Raw genomic sequence first — 22,549 nt, 5'->3', positions numbered from 1 at the left:
GACACCCAATGCTAATACAATTATTATTATTAGTCAGATTACTATTACTATTCCCTATACCATTATCCTCTCAGCATTATAATAATTCTACTATATCCATATTTATGTCATATGCATTGCATATTTTGTAACTCTATTATGTTGTTCATTCTGTACACATGACATCTATTGCTCTCCCATACATTTCTTCAATTTCTTTCTCCTGTTAAAGTTATGGAGGAAACAACACAGCGAAAGAATGTCCAAAAATATTTCAAAAAAATAAAAGGCCATAATGGACTTCAAACTATAGTTGTGCGTGAGTTTGAGCTGGCAGACAAACTGGAAGTGCAGCAGATCTTTTATGAAGGGCTGATGGAGATGGTAGCAGACACTGCCTTCAGAGGCTTGAGACATCACCCTGAGAGCCTCCTGCTCTATACAGCTATGACAAGTAAGATTCATTTATGAAGCAGAAGCCAGGAGGTGCAGTCGAGCTGCAGCGGATGTCTGTTGACCGGAGCTGTCGGCGGTGTGGAGTTGGCGTGGCGCTGGGACAAAAGGTGGTTGAGTTTGCTGTCACTCACAGATATTCCTCTGTTGTCCTGGGAACCACAGCGTACACGGCCGCGGCCCACCAGCTCTACCGGCGTCTGGGCTTCCACTGTGTGGGGTTCACTAACGGGTACGTCACACCCGGTGCGAGATGTAGCTTACTGGAACGAATTTTCTACAGGGTCCGTCATCATCATTACAAACTCAATGTGCAAAATAGCAAGATCACTGTAAATGGACAGCACTGACTTAGTGGGAGTGCAGACGACTTAACTGAATTAACTATTTTAGACAAATCTTCTTTTAACCATGGCTACAATCTTTCTTACCCTTAAACGGACAGTTTGTAGGATTTTGGCATCTAGCAGTGTTATTGCAGATTGCAGCCATCTGAATACCCTTCCATTAACTTTACCTTTCCAAGATGGCAGTAACGCAAGCTTCCAAGTGCAAAACCATTGTAACACCGTTTGCCTCACTCAGTGGCCATCCTTAGCATCATTACACTACTTTAGGAGCAACGGAAGAACGGCTGGCGGTATCATGGTTTTGCACTCTGTGGCTGTGTCCCAATCCAGCGGATGCAGCCTTCGGAGGACCCAGCCTTCGCGGTCTATGTCGGCCGGGTCCTTTGAATACCGTGAAGGCTGGTCCGAGCGGTCCCCGGAATGACGGTCTGGTCCACAAATGATTTCTTGTTCGCGTCACCAGCTTTTAGCACCCTCACCCTTTTGCCGCTCCCGTCTCCTAGCAACCAGCTGCGGTCGTCATAAAAGAGTATAAAAAAGTTCAAATATTAAAATGGACGAGCTGCTGTAAATAGCGCAGCGGCTCTCGGTAGGGTCAGCTGGTTAATTAATAGCGTCACGTAAATTAACCGATAATTTTAACATAAGTGTGATCTGATCAGGTCCCTTGTTTTTAGTTTTAACACTTGTATCTGTAAATATTAACATGAGTTAAACCCCAATAATTATATTTAAATGTGAATTCTCCCATTGCTGGTCCACTAGTCGCCATGTCAAAAAAAAAAAAAAAAATCAACTTCACTGGCACGCAATGAATCTTGGGATATGTTGGGCCGTGAAGGATCCATCAGTTGTATCCGAATCTGGAAAACTAGGCTGCATTTGTCGGCCGCATTAGAAGGAGTCGACGAAATGGGACAGCCTCATCGCAGCCGCTGTGACGTAATCGGTCTACAGATGCACCCTCCGAAGGATGCAGCCGCTGGATTGGGACACAGCTTGTGGCTCACGTTACTGCAGTTTCAAAAGTGTTTTGAAGAACTACGGGGGCCTTCAAGTAATGTTAAAACAGGTGTACTGCTAAAGTATTTGCTCTTATTGCACTTACAGTAACAGGCATAGTCGTCGTCAACTCGTGTAATCTTCACTTCACCTGGTTCACTTCACAGTCACCACCGCTTTGTGTGTGTGCGCTTGTGTCTGTGTGTAGTTGGAGGAGCTCAGCCCGGCAGAGAAAGCTGATAATAAATGACACACAACATTAAAAAATACTTATAAAATGCGCCAGTAACGGCAGCGGTTATAAATAGTCCATACTTCCATAATTTTGCACCAGTTCTCGTTTTATACCGAGTTTAGGTACCCAACCCTACCTTAAGGTAATGTCAAAAAAGCAAAAGGCTCCAGTGTTAAGTTTGTCCGCTTTGGGCTGCTGTTGAAACATGGAGGTTCAAGAGGACCCGCTACCTATGTAGATATAAATGGCTTTTTCTAAGCTAATGAAAACAACAATTCTTAGTTTCAAGTCATTATAAATTATACACTAATGAAAACAAAGTTCTGAATATTATATTCCATTTCTGCCAATAAATCCTTTAAAATGTTAAACAGTGTTCTTTTAACTATCCTTACTGGTAGAGGTGGCAGGCCAGACAAAGCTCATTTAGATTGTTTTTCTGTGGGTTTTGGAGGGCGCTCTCAAAGGATGGCACCTTGCTGGTGCTACGTAAGAGAACAATAATTTGAGTCAGGTGAGGAAGCAAACCTATATGAGTTGTTTGACTTTTCATTTTAGATGTTATGTGATAACAGTCCAAATTTTGTGTAAGAAGCAAAACATTTTATTTCAGTACCTTTTAAATTCTAATTAAGTTTTGATTCCATTTGAAATGCCTTACTGTTACCCTCTGTTTTGGGCTGGGTTGTTGGTGGGGAGGTTTGTTAGTAACCGGTCTGGGTAATTTTGGGGAAGCTGTGTAGGGGTTCTCTGTCATTTAAGTTGTTATTTCTGTTGTCTTCTGTTTTTTAGTCAGCTAGGGAGCTCAGTAATGTGTTTCATTTTCTTTCTGTAGGAAAGTGTGGGGGTTTTGTTTATTATTTTGGCCTTAGAGACCCTGACGTCCATGCTTCCATTTAAGTTGGGTTTATTTCTGTTAATCAGTGTGTCATCAATAAATGTTACTTATTGTGCTCAAGTGTTCCAGCTGCCTTTCATTTAGTTTCAACTTTTGTCAAGGGTTTTTCTCAAATAGTTGTGTTACTGCCTGTGTACCCCTAAGCACATTAAGTAGGCCATAACATGCTATGAACCGTCCAATTTGTGTCTAAGTAGCAATACATTTTATTTCAGTACCTTTTAAATTCTAATTAAGTTTTGATTCCATTTGAAATGCCTTAATATGTATATATTTTCATAACATATTAAGTATATAACATATATTTATATAGCATGTCTATGACCGCAGTGGCTGGTATTAAACGGGGTAGTTCAGCAATTAATTTATTGATATCTGTAATTGTCTCTGATGCTATTAATGCCTTACATAACAAAACAAACTTGCAAAATCAAAGAGGGAGTTGCCAAGATATTTTGACTCAAAAAATAATTGTTTTCCTGTAAGGCAACTCAATAGCGTCTTTCAATAGACCCCTTTGCCACCACTTCCTTCATACCCTGCACCGCATGTTTCGGGGGGCCGTGAATCACTCATTTGCACGGCTTTGCTAATATTCATAAAGCCCTGCAGGCTTTTCTATTTTAAGCCTTTACTCTGTTATCGATCAGTGTAACATTCAAATGAACCACAAAACTTTCATCCCTTGATGATCAATGCCTTCTCTATATTCCATTGTGAGTTCATCTCTGTGTATTCATTGTTCTTTGTCTGAGGCTATTTCTTAGATATCAACCGATCTTGAAAACACAAGTGGTTGCATGAGATAATAGAAGGGTGTAGCAGTTGATCCCAGCTCTGTCAACTGCTCACTTCCTCTTAGTTGCTCTTCAGTTGACTTACTCACCACCAAGATCCTCAGCAGCTGGGGGAAGATTTCTGTCTTTTATGGTACCGTAGCTTGTATTTTATCCTCCCAAGTCCTTCAAAAGATACACAAATGACCACACTATAGAATGAAACATTTCTACAGCTATCTATTTGCATCCTAACATTTACTTTACCTAGCATTTAACCTTTTTGTGCAGCTGAATTTAATTTAAATGTTTTGTCCCGTGGGAGAGCCTTTGCCTGCAGCTAGGTACAGAAACACATGAATATGCAAATGAGCACACTGTGAGACAGACTGACTATGGATCACTACAACATCACTGACCTAACATCACGAAAGAGATAGACTAAATACACAGAACACAGGGTAACTCTTTAGATTATGATTAGCAATGTACAGTGTGATTCTTCACATTTTACATTTTTGTGTACTGGTACAGTACTTACAGATACATACATGTAGGTAAGAGGGACTGTCTCACACAGGTCATAAACAAGCATCGACCATCAATGTATGCTGGTGAAGTGAGTGGTAGCTAAGACTTTTTTCCATGGAGCTGTTGAGGGACGCTATGTTTTGTATCGGAAGATGTTGCCTGTGGCTTTTGCATTAGGTCTGCTGAGATGCAAGTTTAAATAGTTTGAAGTTGGTTGCTGATAGAATTTTTATTTTGATATTGTGCAAAACATAAAGAGTTAAAAAATGTATTGTTTTTCAATGCTTGCAGTGTTGGAGTCCTTTGTTCCAAAGTAAACACAAAAATGTACCTCAAAGTTGTTTATGAACTGTAACTTGCCTTTTGAAAGTGCCTGGAACACTTCAGTGATTTCCTAATATGTCCATTTGGGTGCTTAAAAGTCCATGGTCTTGCAGAATGTTTGAATTTGATTAAGACATTGCTTATTTTTCTTTGATGAAACATAAAGCAGAAATGTAATAAAAAATGAATATGAATGGGGGTCACATCCTGCCACTGTGGTCCAGGGTGTGCTGTGGGGTTGAGTTTGGGACGGATGGGAGAACAAGGCAGCAGTCGCACACTCACGTTCCTTAGGGCAGCTGTGAATTTACTAGCAGTGTCTCTAAATGCGTTCAGTATGGTAAGCGTCCTATAGAGACTTCTGTTTTGCTGTATCGTCTACATAGCATGTGATATTTACACAGGAACCTGACTAAGCAGAGTTGTTGAAAGCCTGACAAATGGACACATTGGGGCTTTTGAAATGTTAGCTCCTGCTTGCATCGTTCTAAAGCCAACTGTTAATATTGTGTTGTTTTTGTGATACACAGAAATTAGCTTAGTGAGGCTTTTTCAAATATAGAGGCCTCTGAGGGTGTATGCAGTGTTTTTTTTGCAAGGATCATAGTGTATTATAATTCCCATAGTTGTTATACATTGTAACCTTTCTAATGCATAATGATAACTGAAATAATGCATTGTGATGTGATAATAAGTTACTTTAGGCGATCATTGTTTGCTTTGAATGAAGTAAAAAAATATTTTGACAATGTTTTGTGTGTTTTTCTTGCATTGTTTTAATGATTTGATTCAGCACATTTTAAGAGTATGTATATAATGCATCATAGGCATGGGCAAGTGTTACCAAAAATACGCATGCTGTTTTCATTATGATAACAAGACGGTTGAATAAAGTATACATAACATGGATTTACCAGCCCGGTGCACAATATTTTGATGAAAATGGCATGCTGGAACTAAACTTGAGTAATCAAACTGACTCAGACTGTTCCACAGTATGATGATATGAAAACTGCATGTTCAGCATCTTTGTGTTTTGTGAAATCTGTTGTTCCTCATATATGTTCATGTCAAGATGTGTTTCATGTTGGGAAATTGGCAAATAATTGCTTTTGCTCTATGTAGATCAAGGGTTGATTCCAACCAAACACAAACTAATTTTACTTATGAGTTCCTTATGTCTGGTTCAAAATGTGTTTATGATGCACCGGTGTTGAGTTTAATCTTGGAGGGACAAAAGTTTCATTTCAACCTACCCCGTCAGATTGAACCTTCATCTGATTTTTTTGGCCACCTCACCAGCAATTAGGAAGGTGGGAGGCTCACCCTCAGCCTACTGACAAACCCTCAACTTCTTCCCTACTTGCAAGTCAGTGTGGCACTTATTGAATCACAAGTGTGATGTGTTTGCAGGGTGAAGTTGCAGAAAGTCAGTAGGTTAGGTTTTACTCGCCAAGATTTACTTCATATTTCAAATTCTTTCACTGTGTCATCATATTTACAAGCTCAGGTAAGGTTTACTTTGTTTATATCTTACATTCATAGTATTTAAGGTCTAAATTTGTTTTTTTTTAGTGTTGCACTACAAAAACACTATAAAACACTTGCAGATGTTTCAATCCTGGTAAAGGTAATGCAAAGTCTGAAGTATCCTCTTTATGTCAAGATAGTAACATACTGATTGAAATAATTGATAGGGAACAGATCTTTTGTAACATTATCGGAAAAACTCAGTTATTTCAGAAGCTAATACTACTGTTTTTTTATTTAATTTTTTGTAATAGTAAGACGAGCTCATGAATCAAATGCAAAGATGGCTGTCGAGTACCACTCCTCTACAGTGACAAACATGGATTTCGAAAACAGTAAAGTTGGATATAGCCAACTTTTTGGAGATGGCAGCAAGCTCCGGTATTCAGGTAATAAGATGAGAACTTCATTCCAAATGATGTGCCAATATAAATAATTTAAAGCATTAGATAATAAGCTGAAATAAGACATTATAGTAACCTTATATTTGGAAAGGCACAAGAATGAGCATTAATTACAACTTTTAAACGCTTAACAGTTCAAACTTTAACCATGTTTTTGGCAACAGCTAGCAGGGGCAGCAGACATTTCGGCAGGTTATTATAAAAATTGTTAAAAATCACTGAGACAAAAGAAGCTAACCGAGCTACGTCTACATGACAATAGGACTATCATGAGACAATACAGAAAACTGTCATCCATCAGTAATTTTGCCATGGTGTTTTTTATTGAGATATACATCAGGTCTATGAGGGCAAAGTTGCAAATCACTCAGCAGGATTTACTAATATAGGATTTATAGAATGCATTATGATTTTTCAATTATTTGACTCTCAATATAAATTTTTCATAACCAATTTGTAATTGCTTTGGATTGAAATTAATGTTTTGTATAGTATTTTGCAACACCACTCAATACTGTATTACAAATGAAACCAATGAGGGTTCCGGGACAGAGGATGTCGCATGTACAGATTGTAAAGCCCTCTGAGGCAAATTTGTGATTTTGGGCTATACAAAATAAATTGAATTGAATTGAATTGAATTGAACCACAAGTTCCACAAAACACTTCAGCGATTTTAATATTCTGTTTGTTTTTCAGTTTATGCATTGAGAAACAGCCCTTTCAGGGCTGCAACAGTTGTTCTTGGACTGCTGTGTGCTCTCCTGTTGGCTGGGGTCATAGGTCAGAGTGTCCACTGTGAGCCTACCTCTTTTCTTTTCACTGTCAAATAACCACATTTTCTGGTGTCATGGTAAAATCAATGATTTACCGATATCTCTCATCTTCCGCAGACCAAAAAGTAGAGCAAGACCATCAGAACAACCTAAAAGCTGCGAGTAACGAGAGAGAGAAACTACGGGAGAACCTGAAGACCGTGCAAAATGATAAAAACGTGCTTGTGACCAGCCGTAAACAGTTAGAGCAAAATAATGATTACTTATCTAGAAGGAGAGACCAAATACAGACCAATAACAATTTACTGATGGAAGAAAAAAACAAACTTCAACTTAGCCAAAGCCAGTTACAGGCCAGTAACGCTGCTTTCAGCAAAGAAATAGAACAGCTAAAAGCCAGTAAAGCCCAGTTACAGACAAATAATAATGCTTTGTCTACAACCAAAGACTTGTTGCAAAAAGAATATGATTCAGTGTTCAAACGCAGAAATGAGGTACAGGCCAGTTATGACTCAATCACCAAAGACAGGGACAATTTACAGAACAAATTCAATAATTTAACCAGATCAAAAGAGCATCTGCAGTTGAGTTACAATGAATTGATTAAGAAGGTAGAGCATTTGCAGGACAAATACAACTTCTCTAGCAGTCAGAAAGAGAAGGTAGAAAGCAGTCACCACAACCTGACAATATCAAAAGAGACTCTACAGGCAACTTACAACCTACTGGTAAAAGCGACAGATGAGCTGCGGGATTCTTACACGTCCTTGGTTCAGGAAAAAGAAGAGCTTGAAAGCAGTTGCAAAATTGCAACTGTGGAGAGAGACCAGTTGAAGATGAAAAATGACAACCTGACAACTGAGCGGGACACGCTACAGGTGGAGGTGGAGAAACTGAAGAAAATAGCCCCAGGTAAGCGGCAAGAATTAAGACAAAAGATACCTATTTAGCGTGCTTCATATTGCAAAATTTTTCTCATCTGTCAAAATGCATGTCGCCTTCTTGTTAAAATCATGCTGGAAAAAGCTGGAATGTTCAGTGCCATTTAATCAAAAACAAATCAAAACTCACTTTTAGACACTACTTGATCAATAAAAATGTTTGCATTTTCAGCTAGGAAGTGCCCCACTGGATGGACAAAGTTTCAGCACAGCTGCTACTTCACCTCTGCTGGCAACCAAACCTGGAGTGGGGGCAGAGTCTACTGTCAAAGCAAAGGCGCAGACCTAGCAATCATAAAAAGTCAAGAGGAAATGGTTTGTTTAGTTATTTGCATTGGTCTGTATCTGCATGACTGTGAGTGAGAAACGGGAGGAAGTGTATTGCAATCTGCAACCCTACCACTAGACGCCAGTAAAGCCTGCACACTGGACCTTTACCAATGGATCAATTTACCATGTGTAATGTAAAAGGTGTCACTCATACTGATTAACCCACAAAAAGTGATCACCATTCTCATTCTACAGCTCACCTCCACAAAGATTTTAAGCATCTTTCTGATCATTATTTTGATTGTACTACCTGCAACTTTACTGTTTTGGTTTAGTTCTCCTTAAACAAAAATAAGTTTTGGCAGGACATCTACATTTAAAAAAAAAATTACAGATTACAGTCTCACTTCAATTTCATACAGAGAAACACTACTGGAACTTGTAGTAAAAGCCGCATTGAGTGTTTTTTTGGCCTATCTGGGCCAGTGGAATAATTTGTAAACTCAGCATTGACATAACCTTACCAAGTTTATATGGCAAAAGTGTTTAAAAACAATTAATACCCAGCAAACTCAGATTCTTTGTCTACCCCACAATGTCTAATATTTCCTCTCTTTTATCTCTGTTTTTGGTCTTCACCAACTGCTTCATTCATAACATAATTTCATCCACTGTTAATATAAAAATATTTATTATTGCAACTTTAATACATTTATTCTGCTTAACCCAAACAGTAAATGTACACGGCATGACTTGATGTTACTTTATTTGTGGGAAACTCCTGCAATAACTTTATTTTTATGTCTCTTCCTTCAAAGCTCTTCATCAATGGCTTGTATTCACATGAAAAAGAAGTCTGGATTGGGTTGACGGATGAAGGAATAGAAGGGCAGTGGAAATGGGTAGATGGGACACCACTGACCACAACGTAAGAAACTACGCTCATATATCTTGAAACCTGTGAGGGCAGGATAGAGTAGTATTTATTCTTATTAGGGATATCTCTCTGTGTCCTGCAGGTTCTGGGGTAAAGACCAGCCCAACAGCTTTAACGGGAGGAACCAGGACTGTGTGGAGTTCTGGCACCGTAAGACAGGAAAGGGCGACTGGAATGATGAGAACTGTAACCTAGAACAACAGTTCATCTGTGAGATGTAGTTAACATGTACAGAGAGGTATCAAGGTCTGGCTAGCCATGCCGGCGACTGTCTGATGATCATTATAAAGTTAAATTTAGCAGATGGCCTATTTTGTGCTGGTGCAAACTGTCTTTTTAATGAGGAACCGGCTTGGTTCAAAGGGGGATGAGATTTTCATAGATATATTTACTTGCTATAGAAACAATAATGGGGGACAACTCATTTATGGAGTTTGAGCTTGCTTTAAAATGCTAAAAGACAACAGCTAAAAGAGAGGCAAACATGGTACGTGTGAGATATTCCTTAATTTACTAATTTTGGCTTTTTTTGCATTCAGTTGTGACTTCTTGTGTGACCAGTCTAGGGAGTATGAAGTTCACACATTATCCACGACCATTCAATCTGTATTTTCTGTAAATTGTGACATGAAAAAAAGCTGCTTGCATTGCAATTAAAATGCTTTTTGCTTATTATATATTCTTATAAACGCATTTCAATTAATAACACAAATTTTTTATGATTTTTGAATAAATATTTCACCTTGTGCCACTCGTGTAATGAATTTCACTCAGAGGTGGTATACGCTCCAGTAATTTGCACACCTAAAGCTAGAGTTATTAGACTGATTATTGCCCTTTTTAAGGCCCTCTAGCACCATCCTTTGAAAAGGTGATATTGTGAAACAAATGCCAGACATTAATCAGTAGTGACTCATGTGATCCAGGTTATTGATTAGGTAAGTGAATGTCAAGTATTTGTGTGTATTGCCTTGTTAGTTAAGGGAATACTTCACCCTCAAAAATTCCATGATCATTTATCAATTTCCTTACCCGTGTTTTCTTGAATTCGTGAAAAAAACAGTTTTTCTTGCATGCCTCTAATGGGAACGAAGAACACAAAAACTGAGAAAAGTCTTGAAGAATAGAAGTAAATGGGGGCCACTTTTAACACCTGCAAAACTATATCAAAGCATTGGTTCACAAATTCTCAAACAACTCCTGCAGTGTAATACTGTCTAATGTATCCAGTTGTATGCGTACTTCATCCCAAATGTTTGCTAACACCTTACTATTGAAAAACACTACAGCATAAACAGTGTCCTCCGTCTATCTTTGTTCAATGTGGAGGCATGCAAGAGAAACACAGTTTTCTTAAAGAAATCAAGGTAACACACGGTAAGTAATTGATATACAAATGACCAGTTTGAGGAAGTGACTTCATTCTCTGCTCAGAGAGACATTAATCCACTAGACAATAGTTGTGTGCTGCTATATCAGTGCTCAGAATGTCAAATTCAACGCCTTTAAACCCAAGTATGTTCTTTTAAATAAACATGAGAATCACCATCTACAGCAATGTAAAATAAAACAGTATAACATTACAAAGAGGTTGAGTCTGTCATATTGTTGCCTGTATGTCTTCAAGCATTTGGTCTGGCAGTCCATAGCGAGAAGTCCCACTCATTCCTCTTCAGACCGCCTTCACATTAGCAGAAGTATGTGTCCTCACTTCTCCCTCAGTGCTGTAGGTGTTCCCTCCATTATCTTCCTCCTTAGATCCTTTTAGGAAAACAAACAAGCTTTGATTGATATTCACAGCAAAGGCACCATGCCATTTAAAAAAGCAACAGCAGCAACAACATTGCTAATCACTATAATTCACTCAACCATACTTTGAAAAAACAATGATGTCATCAGGGTAATTTTGCCATGTGACAAAAAGCCAAAGTTGTGACTCTGTTTGGCAGAAGTGAGTAATTTGGAGGCTCGAAAGATCTAATGTAAGGCAGTATTGTGTTGCATTATGTAAAAGTAGGATCTAGTTTTTTGGCACTTGAAGACTAGACTAGAGTGACTCGAAACAAATGATATTGGCCTCCAATTTTGACTGTCTGTTCTTCTCTGAAAACAATGTTAACCTGGTTGGTATGTGTCCATATTTGCATTCGTTTTATAAAACAACAACAACAACTACAACAGAGTTAATTCTTATGCCCGACATGAACATAGTTAATTATATTAGTTATAAAGTCAATTTTAATTTGGACTTTTTCAGTTTCAAGGTCTGTGTACAAAATCATTCAAACTAAGGTAGAGTACAACTATGTTTTAGTAAATAAATGTTTGCCTTAGGTTAATTCACAGCAGGAAAATGTGTTTATAAGTAAATTAAATTAGGTACCTAAGCTCATATTCTTCAATTGATCTGTTTTTTCAGTCTAATTCCATTTTAGCTATCATTCCTTTTCTCTTTCTTACATCCTACACTTTTCTTTTGCTCATTAATGCTTGAGCCCTCTGTTCTGTGACTTTTACTTTGGCAATGGCTCTGCCCATTGCAACCAATGCAATGGTAGCATGGCTATGTCAATTTAATAACAAAAACTTTAGGAAGTAAGGTAATGAAATTTGAAAATCTAGAAAAAGCAATACTTTTTTTTTTCTTCTTTTTACAAGTTCCACAATACTTGACAATCAGAACAAGGTTTGACCATCTAGAATATTTACTCCCCCACCCACTCAAGCAAGTAGGTGGTAAGTTCTCAGTTTGGCCAAACTGCTGAGTGGGAGCAGTTCCATGTACACTGACACCAAAAGGTAAAGTCTCTTCCTTTTAGAGATGTATCAAAAATAAAATGTTAACTCCATTAAACCCTTTGGATTTCAAGATCATAAAAATGCATCTCCTTTTACAATGTTTAAAATAGACACTACAAGCTTCACTATTAAAGTAACTGCTACCCATATGAAAAAGGTCCTAGTATAGTATGTCGAAAATTATTATTAAACCTAACCCACACAAATTCATGAAAAATTTCAAAGTATACCAAGTTGAAAATTTCATTAAAAAAGAAACGAGGCTTAAAAGGGTTTACGTGTATAAAAATCATAGTATACAATGTGGCAAACTTTTCAAAATCGTAATTAATGGGGAACATTTTCGTGAAAAAAAAAACATGGTATCGTATTGCAAAAACTTTGAATAAAAGTCATAGTATAGTATGTCGAAAATTCAATGAATAAAGGCATAATATCGTACGTCCAAAAATATCACAGATTTTTTGTTGAAAAATGTGATTGAACAGTCATAGTAAAGTGTGTCAAAAAATGTAATGAAAAAAGTAACAATATAGTATTTCAAAACATTTTATGTCAAAGTCAAAGTATAGTATATCAAAGAAGGGTTAGGTTTTAGCATGTCAAAAGTTATGTTTTAGCATGTCAAAAAAAGTCATAAAAAAGTCGTAGTGTAGCATGTTGAAAAAAGTCATACAATAGCATTTCGAAAGAAGTAAAAAAAATAAAAAGCCATTATAGAATGTCGAAAAAAGTCATACTATATAGCCTTCCTTAAAAAGTCATAGTATAGCGTGCCGAAAAAAGTAATTGTATAGCATGTTGGGAAAAAAAATGTCATGAAAAAAAATTGCTTATATTTCAAATTTCATAGTCATAGTGTCATAGTCATAGTTCATTGTCATAGTTTAGCATGTATGTTGAATATTTCATGAAAACAAGTCATTGAAGCTGTGTAGAACAGCTATGTGCCTTTTGGAGCTGTTCCTCAACTTCATGATCGTCTTAATCACTGTGCTGCTGATGTGGCTGCTGGTGCAAACTTACCAGGACTAAACCATGGACAACAACAAGAGACGAGATGAACGAGAGGCAGAGGAGACGAAGAGATGTGTGTGGAAGGAAGTCAGCATAATTAGGACTTCGGTGCTGATTTATTATTCTTCAGACAGTGTTTACATCTTTTCATTCTTTTTCTTTGGTCTGGTCCAGAGCTTTAGTAGGTTATCAGGTCTAAAATCATGTGATTGCTACAGACAGGGCAGATTGTGTGAATTACAAACTAGTTCTGGATCAGAATTTGTATTGAGATGTTTTTTGAAAGTGGTCTGAATCTTTGGCAAGAGCCAAACAGGAAGTCACAGTAGAGATGGGAGGGTGAATAAAAATAAATACACAACGGTTTTAAAGCGACAGCTATTAGACCCAGTAATGTCACATAAAAAGTAATGCATGTGACATTGATACAATGAACCATGCTTTTGAGTCTATTGTTCTGTTTTTACTTGTGATTAAATATATACGTACTATAACTTTTTTCAGACATGTTTTGACCTAATATACTATGACTTTTTTTGACATACTTCTTTTTATGGCGTACTACATTATGACTTTGTGACATGGTTAAGACTTTACTTTGACATTTCATCTACATCTTTTTTTTTTCAACATACTATACATGATTTTTCTTAATGTCCTTTTTGAAGAGAATATTCCATGATTTTTTATGACATACAATACTTTGAGATTTTCTTTGTCATCCTTTATGATGTGTTATGCTAGGATTTTTTTTGACATATCCCATTATGATTTTTTCATATTTTTCAACATACTGCACTATGATTTTTCAATGACATTATTTCGATGTACTATTTTATGACCTTTTAAGACATTTTCTGACTATCTATATAATGACTTTTAATGAAATACAATAATTAAACAAAGCATTTTTTTCTGTCACACTATACTATGTTAAATAAATAAGTCTTTTATGAAATACTATTCTGTTTTTTTCACCATGCAGTACAATGGCTTTTTTAACATTTTCTATGAAAAACTGTAGTTTTTTTTTGACATACTATTTTGTCTTTTTTTGTGACATTTTTCAACATACTATGAGACTTTTACATGAAATATTTCAATAAACTATACCATTAGATTTTATTTACATAATCTATGACATCCTATTTTCACATCTCAAGACATGTTTCGACACACTATACTCTGACATTTATTACATACTATAATATGACTGAGCGACATCTGTTATGAGATATGTTCATGACATTTTCTTCATACTTTTCTATACAGATGTTTTCCACATCTTTTATGACAATTTATGTAATAATTTTACTTAATAATTATACTATTAACTTTTTTCATGACATTTCACAACACTATACTATGATTTTTTAATGACATTTTCCGACATAATATGCTATGAAGTTTTGCATGACAGTTTTTTGACATACTAAACTATGAGATTTTAGTCACATTTTTTTAATTGTATGCTATGATTATTTGAAATACAATTCTATGATTTTTTTCATCTTTTTTACAAGACATTTGTTGACATACTATACTTAGACTTTTAATGACAGATTAAACTATTATGAAGTGACATTTTTGTTTGTTTTTCCACATAATTTTATTCTGTGTGACATTCTATGTTATGATTTTTTTACAATAACATACTACTTTTTTTTTTTAAATGTTATACTATGAATCTTTAGACATTTTCAATGACATACTATAATTTATACAAATTATACTATGACTTTTTCATGACTTCTTGCGAAATCTTAAACTATGACAATATAAATTTGTTCGCATTGTAAGAAAAAAAATTGTGTAAGAAAATATTGATGGATCTGCTATTTGTGCATACATTTTTTTAACGCATGTTTTATCCACGGATTTGTGCCTACTCACTGTCCCGTACAGAGGCACAATGAGCCTTGGGTTATGATGACATTTTCCTTACATTTAATTACATTTAAGGCCCTTTAAGTGACAACATTTGTCAGAATTATCAAATTGAGACCTTCACTGTCTGTCAGTCCATTAATTTGGTAGCAAAGATAACAAATAATAAAATACAAATCACCAATAAATAAATTATGCATGTCTAGTTATTCCACTTAATTTGCTAGTGGAAAGGGGTCCAGTTGTGTAAAAGTTGAAATTGACCAAATATGCATCTTAAATAGAAGGCAACGTGTTATTAATAGGAATAAGTATATCTCCCAATATGTCAACAATTCCTTAAATTGGCAATAAAGTTTAATACTAAGGGTCTCAATAATCTTTATTGAGACCCATAGTCTTGTTTGTGCTACAGATAGGCCATCAAAGCATATTCCTTTGATTTCAGAAGAGAAGAGTAAAATATAATATATGCCTCATTCATTTACATTCTGATGTAAAGCTTATATTGTAAAATTTGAAAAAAACAAAGATTGTCTGTGATTTGGTGTTTTGTAAACACATTTCCCTTAAATTATATGTGAAATAAATGTATGCCAGTTTAGTTTCACTTAAATATGTGTTTCTCCCTTCACATTTTTTTCTCAAAGTACTAAACGGAGCCACAAACCACCAAGAAACAAGGTTGCAATCACTTATGCCGTTTATTTAGCCAGGAAGTTATTTGTTGATCAGGGAATACAGGGAACTGAACCAGGACTTTATAAGATGGTGCAAGCGGAACCGCCTCCAGATCAACTCTGGTAAAACCAAAGAGCTGGTGGTGGACTTCCGCTGGGGTAAACACTGTCCTCCAGTAGCGGTGAACTTCCAGGGAATGGACCTTGAGATTGTGAGATCTTATAAGTACCTGGGTGTTCACTTGAACATTAAACTGGACTGGACTGATCACACATATGTACTTTACAAAAAGGGTCAGAGCAGACTCTATCTGCTGAGGAGACTGAGGTCTTTTGGAGTGCAGGGAGCACTTCATGGGACCTTCTTCGACTCTGTGGTGGGATCAGTCATCTTTTATGGAGTGGTCTGCTGGGGCAGCAGCATCTTGACAGCCGACAAGAAGAGACTCAACAAACTTGTCAGGAAGGTCAGTTGTGTCCTGGGGTGTCCACTAGATACAGTGGAAGTGGTGGGAGACAGGAGGATGATGGCCAAGCTGTCATTCCTGATGGACAACACCTCCCACCCCATGCGGGACACCCTGGCAGCTCTGTGCAGCTCTGTGCTACCATCCCAGTAGAACACACAACACTAAAAATCTGTGCAATATAAATACACTGTGCAATATTATAATTATTCTGTCTGTATATATAATATTTTAGTTATTGTGGATTTTTTTAAATTATTTATAATACTTGTTTTGATCTTGTTTTTTTACTATGTCTCTTGTTTGCACTATACTCTATGCTGCTGTAATCCTGTAAATTGTGTGACAAAAAAGTGACATGCTGTATTTTACTTATTAATACTATTTTATTACAGATTTCTGGTGGTAAATAAAGGGAAGACCCTGAGACAGGTGTGTAAATACTTTAGAGGTACAGACAAGTGGTCCCTAATTAAAGGCACTCTGATACATTTAAAATGTAGTTTATTTCGCACTTCAGTAATCTGGACGTAAAAATAAGCAATATATTTGTGTCACAGCAAATGCAATACAAACATTTTTCACTTGATAAAGCCTATACTGCGCCTGAAAAAAATATTTTAAAATAAATTGCCAAGACAGTTCAGCGGTTAATGATTCAGTTTGAATGAAAATGGATGTTAAAAAAATTGATTTCCAAATTTGCTTTCAGAGTGAATTATTCATATGTCACAACATGTTCATGTTTGCATAACAGATCAAATGACTGTAAAAAAGGCACAAGTGGTGAGTTCTTGTGCTCTCATATGTTTGCCAGTGGTGCCCCCTCCTGGTAAGATACAATTCATGTCAGAGAAAAACTCAGGTCCTGGGCTTTTGATGCCCTTACGGACTGGAGGGGCCCAATAGCTTCAGAGAGATGTGGTGCTCCTTTATAAATGTTGAAGGTTTCTTTTTTTATATTTCAAATTCCTGTGTTCATAGGGCAGTGATGAGATTTCCAGCCCAAGGCCTTTTTTATGAAACTTATGATGTTGAATGCAAATGCTAGAAGTTTCAAAATGTCCAGCGAGACAGACAGAAGCAACACCATCAATCCGCTGGACCTGATAACTGCGTTGTCCCTCTGCTCCGGCGGCTTTTTCCAAAGGACATACTTGTGAAAATGGCACTCACCAGTTTGCTGTCCCACACCTGCTGCGCAACCATGAAACGAGAAATCACGATGATGCTGTGGTCCATGCGCAAAATAGTTTGAACCTCCAGACCATCCAACCACCTTTTCAGAAAGCCGACATGCAAAAATTAATTTTAACATACTATACTATTCTATGACATTTTCTAGTTTTTTCGACATACTATACTCTGACTTTTTTCGACGTACTATACTATGACTATTTTTCAACATACTATACGATTACTTTTTTCTTCTTTTTCAACATACTATACTATGATTTTATTTTCTTTCATACTATACCATGACTTTTTTTTCGACATACTATACTATGACTTTTATTTGACATACTGTACTATTACTTATTACTTTTTTCAACCTGTCTTAGATAAAGATATAGCTCAACGAGTAGTGAGCAGGTCTCCTGAACTAAAATCAATTTGATCCCAATTCAAATCCCACATGCATCAAAAATGTTTGGAAAAACTTTCCTGTTTAATTCAAAATCTCAGAAAAAAGTCAATGCATAGGATTTCAACATACTATACTATGACTTTTTTCTAGTTTTTTTGACATACTATGCTATAACTTTTTTTTCGACATACTATACCATGACTTTTTTTTCGACATACTATACTATGACTTTTTCTACTTTTTTTGACGTACTATACTATCACTTTTTTTCGACGTACTATACTATGACTTTTTTTCGACATACTATACGATTACATTTTTCTTCTTTTTCAACATACTATACAATGATTTTATTTTCAACATACTATACCATGACTTTTTTTTCGACATACGATACTATTACTTTTATTTGACATACTGTACTATTACTTATTACTTTTTTCAACCTGTCTTAGATAAAGATATAGCTGAACGAGTAGTGAGCAGGTCTCCTGAACTAAAATCAATTTGATCCCAATTCAAATCCCACATGCATCAAAAATGTTTGGAAAAACTTTCCCGTTTCAACATACTATACTATGACCTTTTCTAGTTTTTTTGACATAACATATACTGTGCCTTTTTTTTCGACATACTATACTATGACTTTTTCTACTTTTCTTGAAGTACTATACTATGACTTTTTTTCAACATACTATACTATGACTTTTTTTTCGACATACTATACTATGACTGTTTTCTACTTTTTTTGACAGACATACTATACTTTTGACTTTTTTTCAACATACTATACAATGCCTTTTTTTGACATACTATACTATGACTTATTACTTTTTTAAACCTGTCTTAGATAAAGATATAGCTCAACTAGTGAACAGGTCTTCTGAACTGAAATTGGATTGATCCCAGTTCAAATCCCACATGCATCAAAAATGTTTGGAAAAACTTTCCCGTTTCAACATACTATACTATGACTGTTTTCTACTTTTTTTGACACACTATAACATGACTTTTTTTTTCAATATACTATACTATGACTTTTTTTCGACATACTATACTATGACTTTTTTCTACTTTTTTTGACATACTATACTATGACTTTTTTTTGACATACTATACTATGACTTTTTTTTCGACATACTATACTATGACTTTTTTTTTCAACATACTATACTATGACTTTTTTCTACTTTTTTTGACATAACATATACTGTGACTTTTTTTCGACATACTATACTATGACTTTTTCTAATTTTCTTGAAGTACTATATTCTGACTTATTTTTCGACTTACTATACTATGACTTTTTTCTCCTTTTTTTGACATACTATACTATGACTTTTTTTTCGACATACTATACTATGACATTTTTACTTTTCTTGACATACTATACTATGACTTTTTCTACTTTTTTTCACATACTATAGTATGACTTTTTTTCGACATACTATACTATGACTTTTTTCTACTTTTTTTGACATACTATACTATGACTTTTTTTCAACATACTATACTATGACTTTTTCTACTTTTTTTCACATACTATACTATGACTTTTTTTGACTTTTTCAACATACTATACCATGACTTTTTTATTTTTTTTATACTATACTATGACTTTTTTCTACTTTTTTTGACATACTATACTGTGACTTTTTTTTTTTCGACATACTATACTATGACATTTTCTACTTTTTTGACATACTATACTATGACTTTTTTTTGACATACTATACTATGACTTTTTTTTTTTTTCAACATACTATACTATGACTTTTTTAACAGACTATACTATGACTTTTTTCAACACAATATACATGACTTATTTTTCGACATACTATACTATGACTTTTTTTTTCTTTTTTTTTTTCACATACTATACTATGACTTTTTTCGACATACTATACTATGACTTTTTTTCGACATACTATACTATGACTTTTCTACTTTTTTTGACATTATACTATGACTATTTTTGACTTACTATACTGTGCCTTTTTTTCGACATACTATACTATGACATTTTCTACTTTTGTTGAAGTACTATACTATGACTTATTTTTCGACATACTATACTATGACTTTTTCTACTTTTTTTCACATACTATACTATGACTTTTTTTCAACATACTATACTATGACTTTTTTTCGACATACTATACTATGACTTTTTTTTACTTTTTTCGACATATTATCCTATGACTTTTTTCTACTTTTTTGGACATACTATACTATGACTTTTTTCTACTTTTTTTGACATAACATATACTGTGCCTTTTTTTTCGACATACTATACTATGACTTTTTCTACTTTTTTTTTTCAATACTATACTATGACTTTTTTTTGACATACTATACTATGACTTTTTCTACTTTTTTTGACATACTATACTATGACTTATTACTTTTTTAAACCTTTCTTAGATAAAGATATAGCTCATACTAGTGAACAGGTCTTCTGAACTTTGGTTTGATCCAAGTTCAAATCCCACATGCATCAAAAATGTTTGGAAAAACTTTCCCCGTTTCAACATACTATACTATGACTTTTTCTACTTTTTTTCACATACTATACTATGACTTTTTTTTCGACATACTATACTATGACTTTTTCTACTTTTTTTCACATACTATAGTATGACTTTTTTTCGACATACTATACTATGACTTTTTTTTCGACATACTATACTATGACTTTTTTCTACTTTTTTCGACATACTATACTATGACTTATTTTTCGACATACTATTATGACTTTTTTCTACTTTTTTTTTACATACTATACTATGACTTTTTTTCGACATACTATACTATGACTTTTTTTTCGACATACTATACTATGACTTTTTCTACTTTTTTTCACATACTATAGTATGACTTTTTTTCAACATACTATACTATGACTTTTATTCGACATACTATACTATGACTTTTTTCTACTTTTTTCGACATACTATACGATGACTTTTTTTTCGACATACTATACTATGACTTTTTTCTACTTTTTTTGAGATCACATATATTGTGCCTTTTTCTTCGACATACTATACTATGACTTTTTCTACTTTTCTTGAAGTACTATACTATGACTTTTTTTCGACATACTATACGATGACTTTTTCTACTTTTTTTGACATACTATACTATGACTTATTACTTTTTTAAACATTTCTTAGATAAAGATATAGCTCAATGGGTAGTGAACAGGTCTTCTGAACTGAAATTGGTTTGATCCAAGTTCAAATCCCACATGCATCAAAAATGTTTGGAAAAACTTTCCCTGTTTCAACATACTATACTATGACTTTTTCTACTTTTTTTCACATACTATAGTATGACTTTTTCTACTTTTCTTGAAGTACTATACTATGACGTATTTTTTGACATACTATACTATGACTTTTTTTGACTTTTTTCGACATCCTATACTATGACCTTTTTTTCATACTTTTTTCGACATACTATACTATGACCTTTTTTTCAACATACTACACTTAGGCTTTATTCGACATACTATACTATGACTTTTTTTATGACTTTTTTCGACATACTATACTATGACTTTTTTTTTGACTTTTTTCGACAAACTATACTATGACCTATTTATGACTTTTCTTCAACATACTATACTCTGACTTTTTTCAACATACTATACTATGACTTTTTTCTGACTTTTTTCGACATACTATACTATGACCTTTTTATGACTTTTTCGACATACTATACTATGACCTTTTTATGACTTTTTTTCAACATACTATACTTAGGCTTTCTTCAACAGACTATACTATGACTTTTTTCAACATACTATACTATGACTTTTTTTGACTTTTTTCGACATACTATACTATGACCTTTTTTTCAACATACTACACTTAGGCTTTATTCGACATACTATACTATGACTTTTTTTTGACTTTTTTCGACATACTATACTATGACCTTTTTTACTATGACTTTTTTCAACATACTATACTTAGGCTTTCTTCAACATACTATACTATGACACATACTATACTCTGACCTTTTTTACTTTTTTTCGATACTATACTCAGACTTTATTCAACATACTATACTATGAACTTTTTATGACTTTTTTTCAACATACTATACTTTTTCTTCAACAGACTATACTATGACTTTTTTCAACATAATATACTATGACTTTTTTCGACATACTATACTATGACCTTTTTTTTTACTTTTTTCGACTTACTATACTATGACCTTTTTATGACTTTTTCGACATACTATACTATGACCTTTTTATGACTTTTTTTCAACATACTATACTTAGGCTTTCTTCAACAGACTATACTATGACTTTTTTCAACATAATATACTATGACTTTTTTTGACTTTTTTCGATATACTATACTATGACCTTTTTTCATACTTTTTTCGACATACTATACAATGACCTTATTTCAACATACTACACTTAGGCTTTATTCGACATACTATACTATGACTTTTTTATGACTTTTTTCGACATACTATACTATGACCTTTTTTTTTAACTTTTTTTGACATACTATACTATGACCTTTTTATGACTTTTCTTCAACATACTATCCCCTGACTTTTTTCAACATACTATACTATGACCTTTTTATGACTTTTCTTCAACATACTATACCCTGACTTTTTTCAACATACTATACTATGACCTTTTTATGACTTTTTTTCAACATACTATACTTAG

At 34.5% G+C, this 22,549-nt stretch overlaps 2 protein-coding genes across 2 annotated transcripts; both read left to right on the top strand.

Moving 5' to 3' along the window:
* The first annotated feature begins 213 nt into the window (after positions 1-213).
* LOC129095401 (N-acetylaspartate synthetase-like) lies at positions 214-782 on the top strand. The gene is given in 2 exon segments (XM_054603823.1): positions 214-439; positions 442-782. Coding segments are annotated over 2 exon segments (567 nt in total).
* A 5,011-nt stretch (positions 783-5,793) lies between these two features.
* On the top strand, positions 5,794-10,152 carry LOC129095645 (CD209 antigen-like). The gene is made up of 7 exons (XM_054604170.1): positions 5,794-6,058; positions 6,333-6,467; positions 7,182-7,280; positions 7,376-8,170; positions 8,372-8,514; positions 9,288-9,397; positions 9,489-10,152. The coding sequence occupies exons 2-7, from the start codon at positions 6,362-6,364 to the stop codon at positions 9,625-9,627; spliced, it is 1,392 nt and encodes a 463-aa protein (XP_054460145.1). The 5' UTR covers positions 5,794-6,058; positions 6,333-6,361; the 3' UTR covers positions 9,628-10,152.
* The last annotated feature ends 12,397 nt before the right edge of the window (positions 10,153-22,549 follow it).

The sequence above is a fragment of the Anoplopoma fimbria genome, chromosome 9 (assembly GCF_027596085.1).
Source record: "Anoplopoma fimbria isolate UVic2021 breed Golden Eagle Sablefish chromosome 9, Afim_UVic_2022, whole genome shotgun sequence".
NCBI classification, from domain to species: Eukaryota; Metazoa; Chordata; class Actinopteri; order Perciformes; family Anoplopomatidae; genus Anoplopoma; species Anoplopoma fimbria.
The sequence above is the reverse complement of the archived record's forward strand: the minus strand, read 5'-3'. Positions and strand labels throughout refer to the sequence as shown.

Excerpts from the sequence above, each read along its gene's own strand:
- LOC129095645 (XM_054604170.1), top strand. The coding sequence starts at position 6,362 with ATGGCTGTCGAGTACCACTCCTCTACAGTGACAAACATGGATTTCGAA. Across the intron at positions 8,515-9,287 it reads TAAAAAGTCAAGAGGAAATG|CTCTTCATCAATGGCTTGTA; the intron begins GTTTGTTTAGTT and ends CTTCCTTCAAAG. Across the intron at positions 9,398-9,488 it reads GGGACACCACTGACCACAAC|GTTCTGGGGTAAAGACCAGC; the intron begins GTAAGAAACTAC and ends TGTGTCCTGCAG.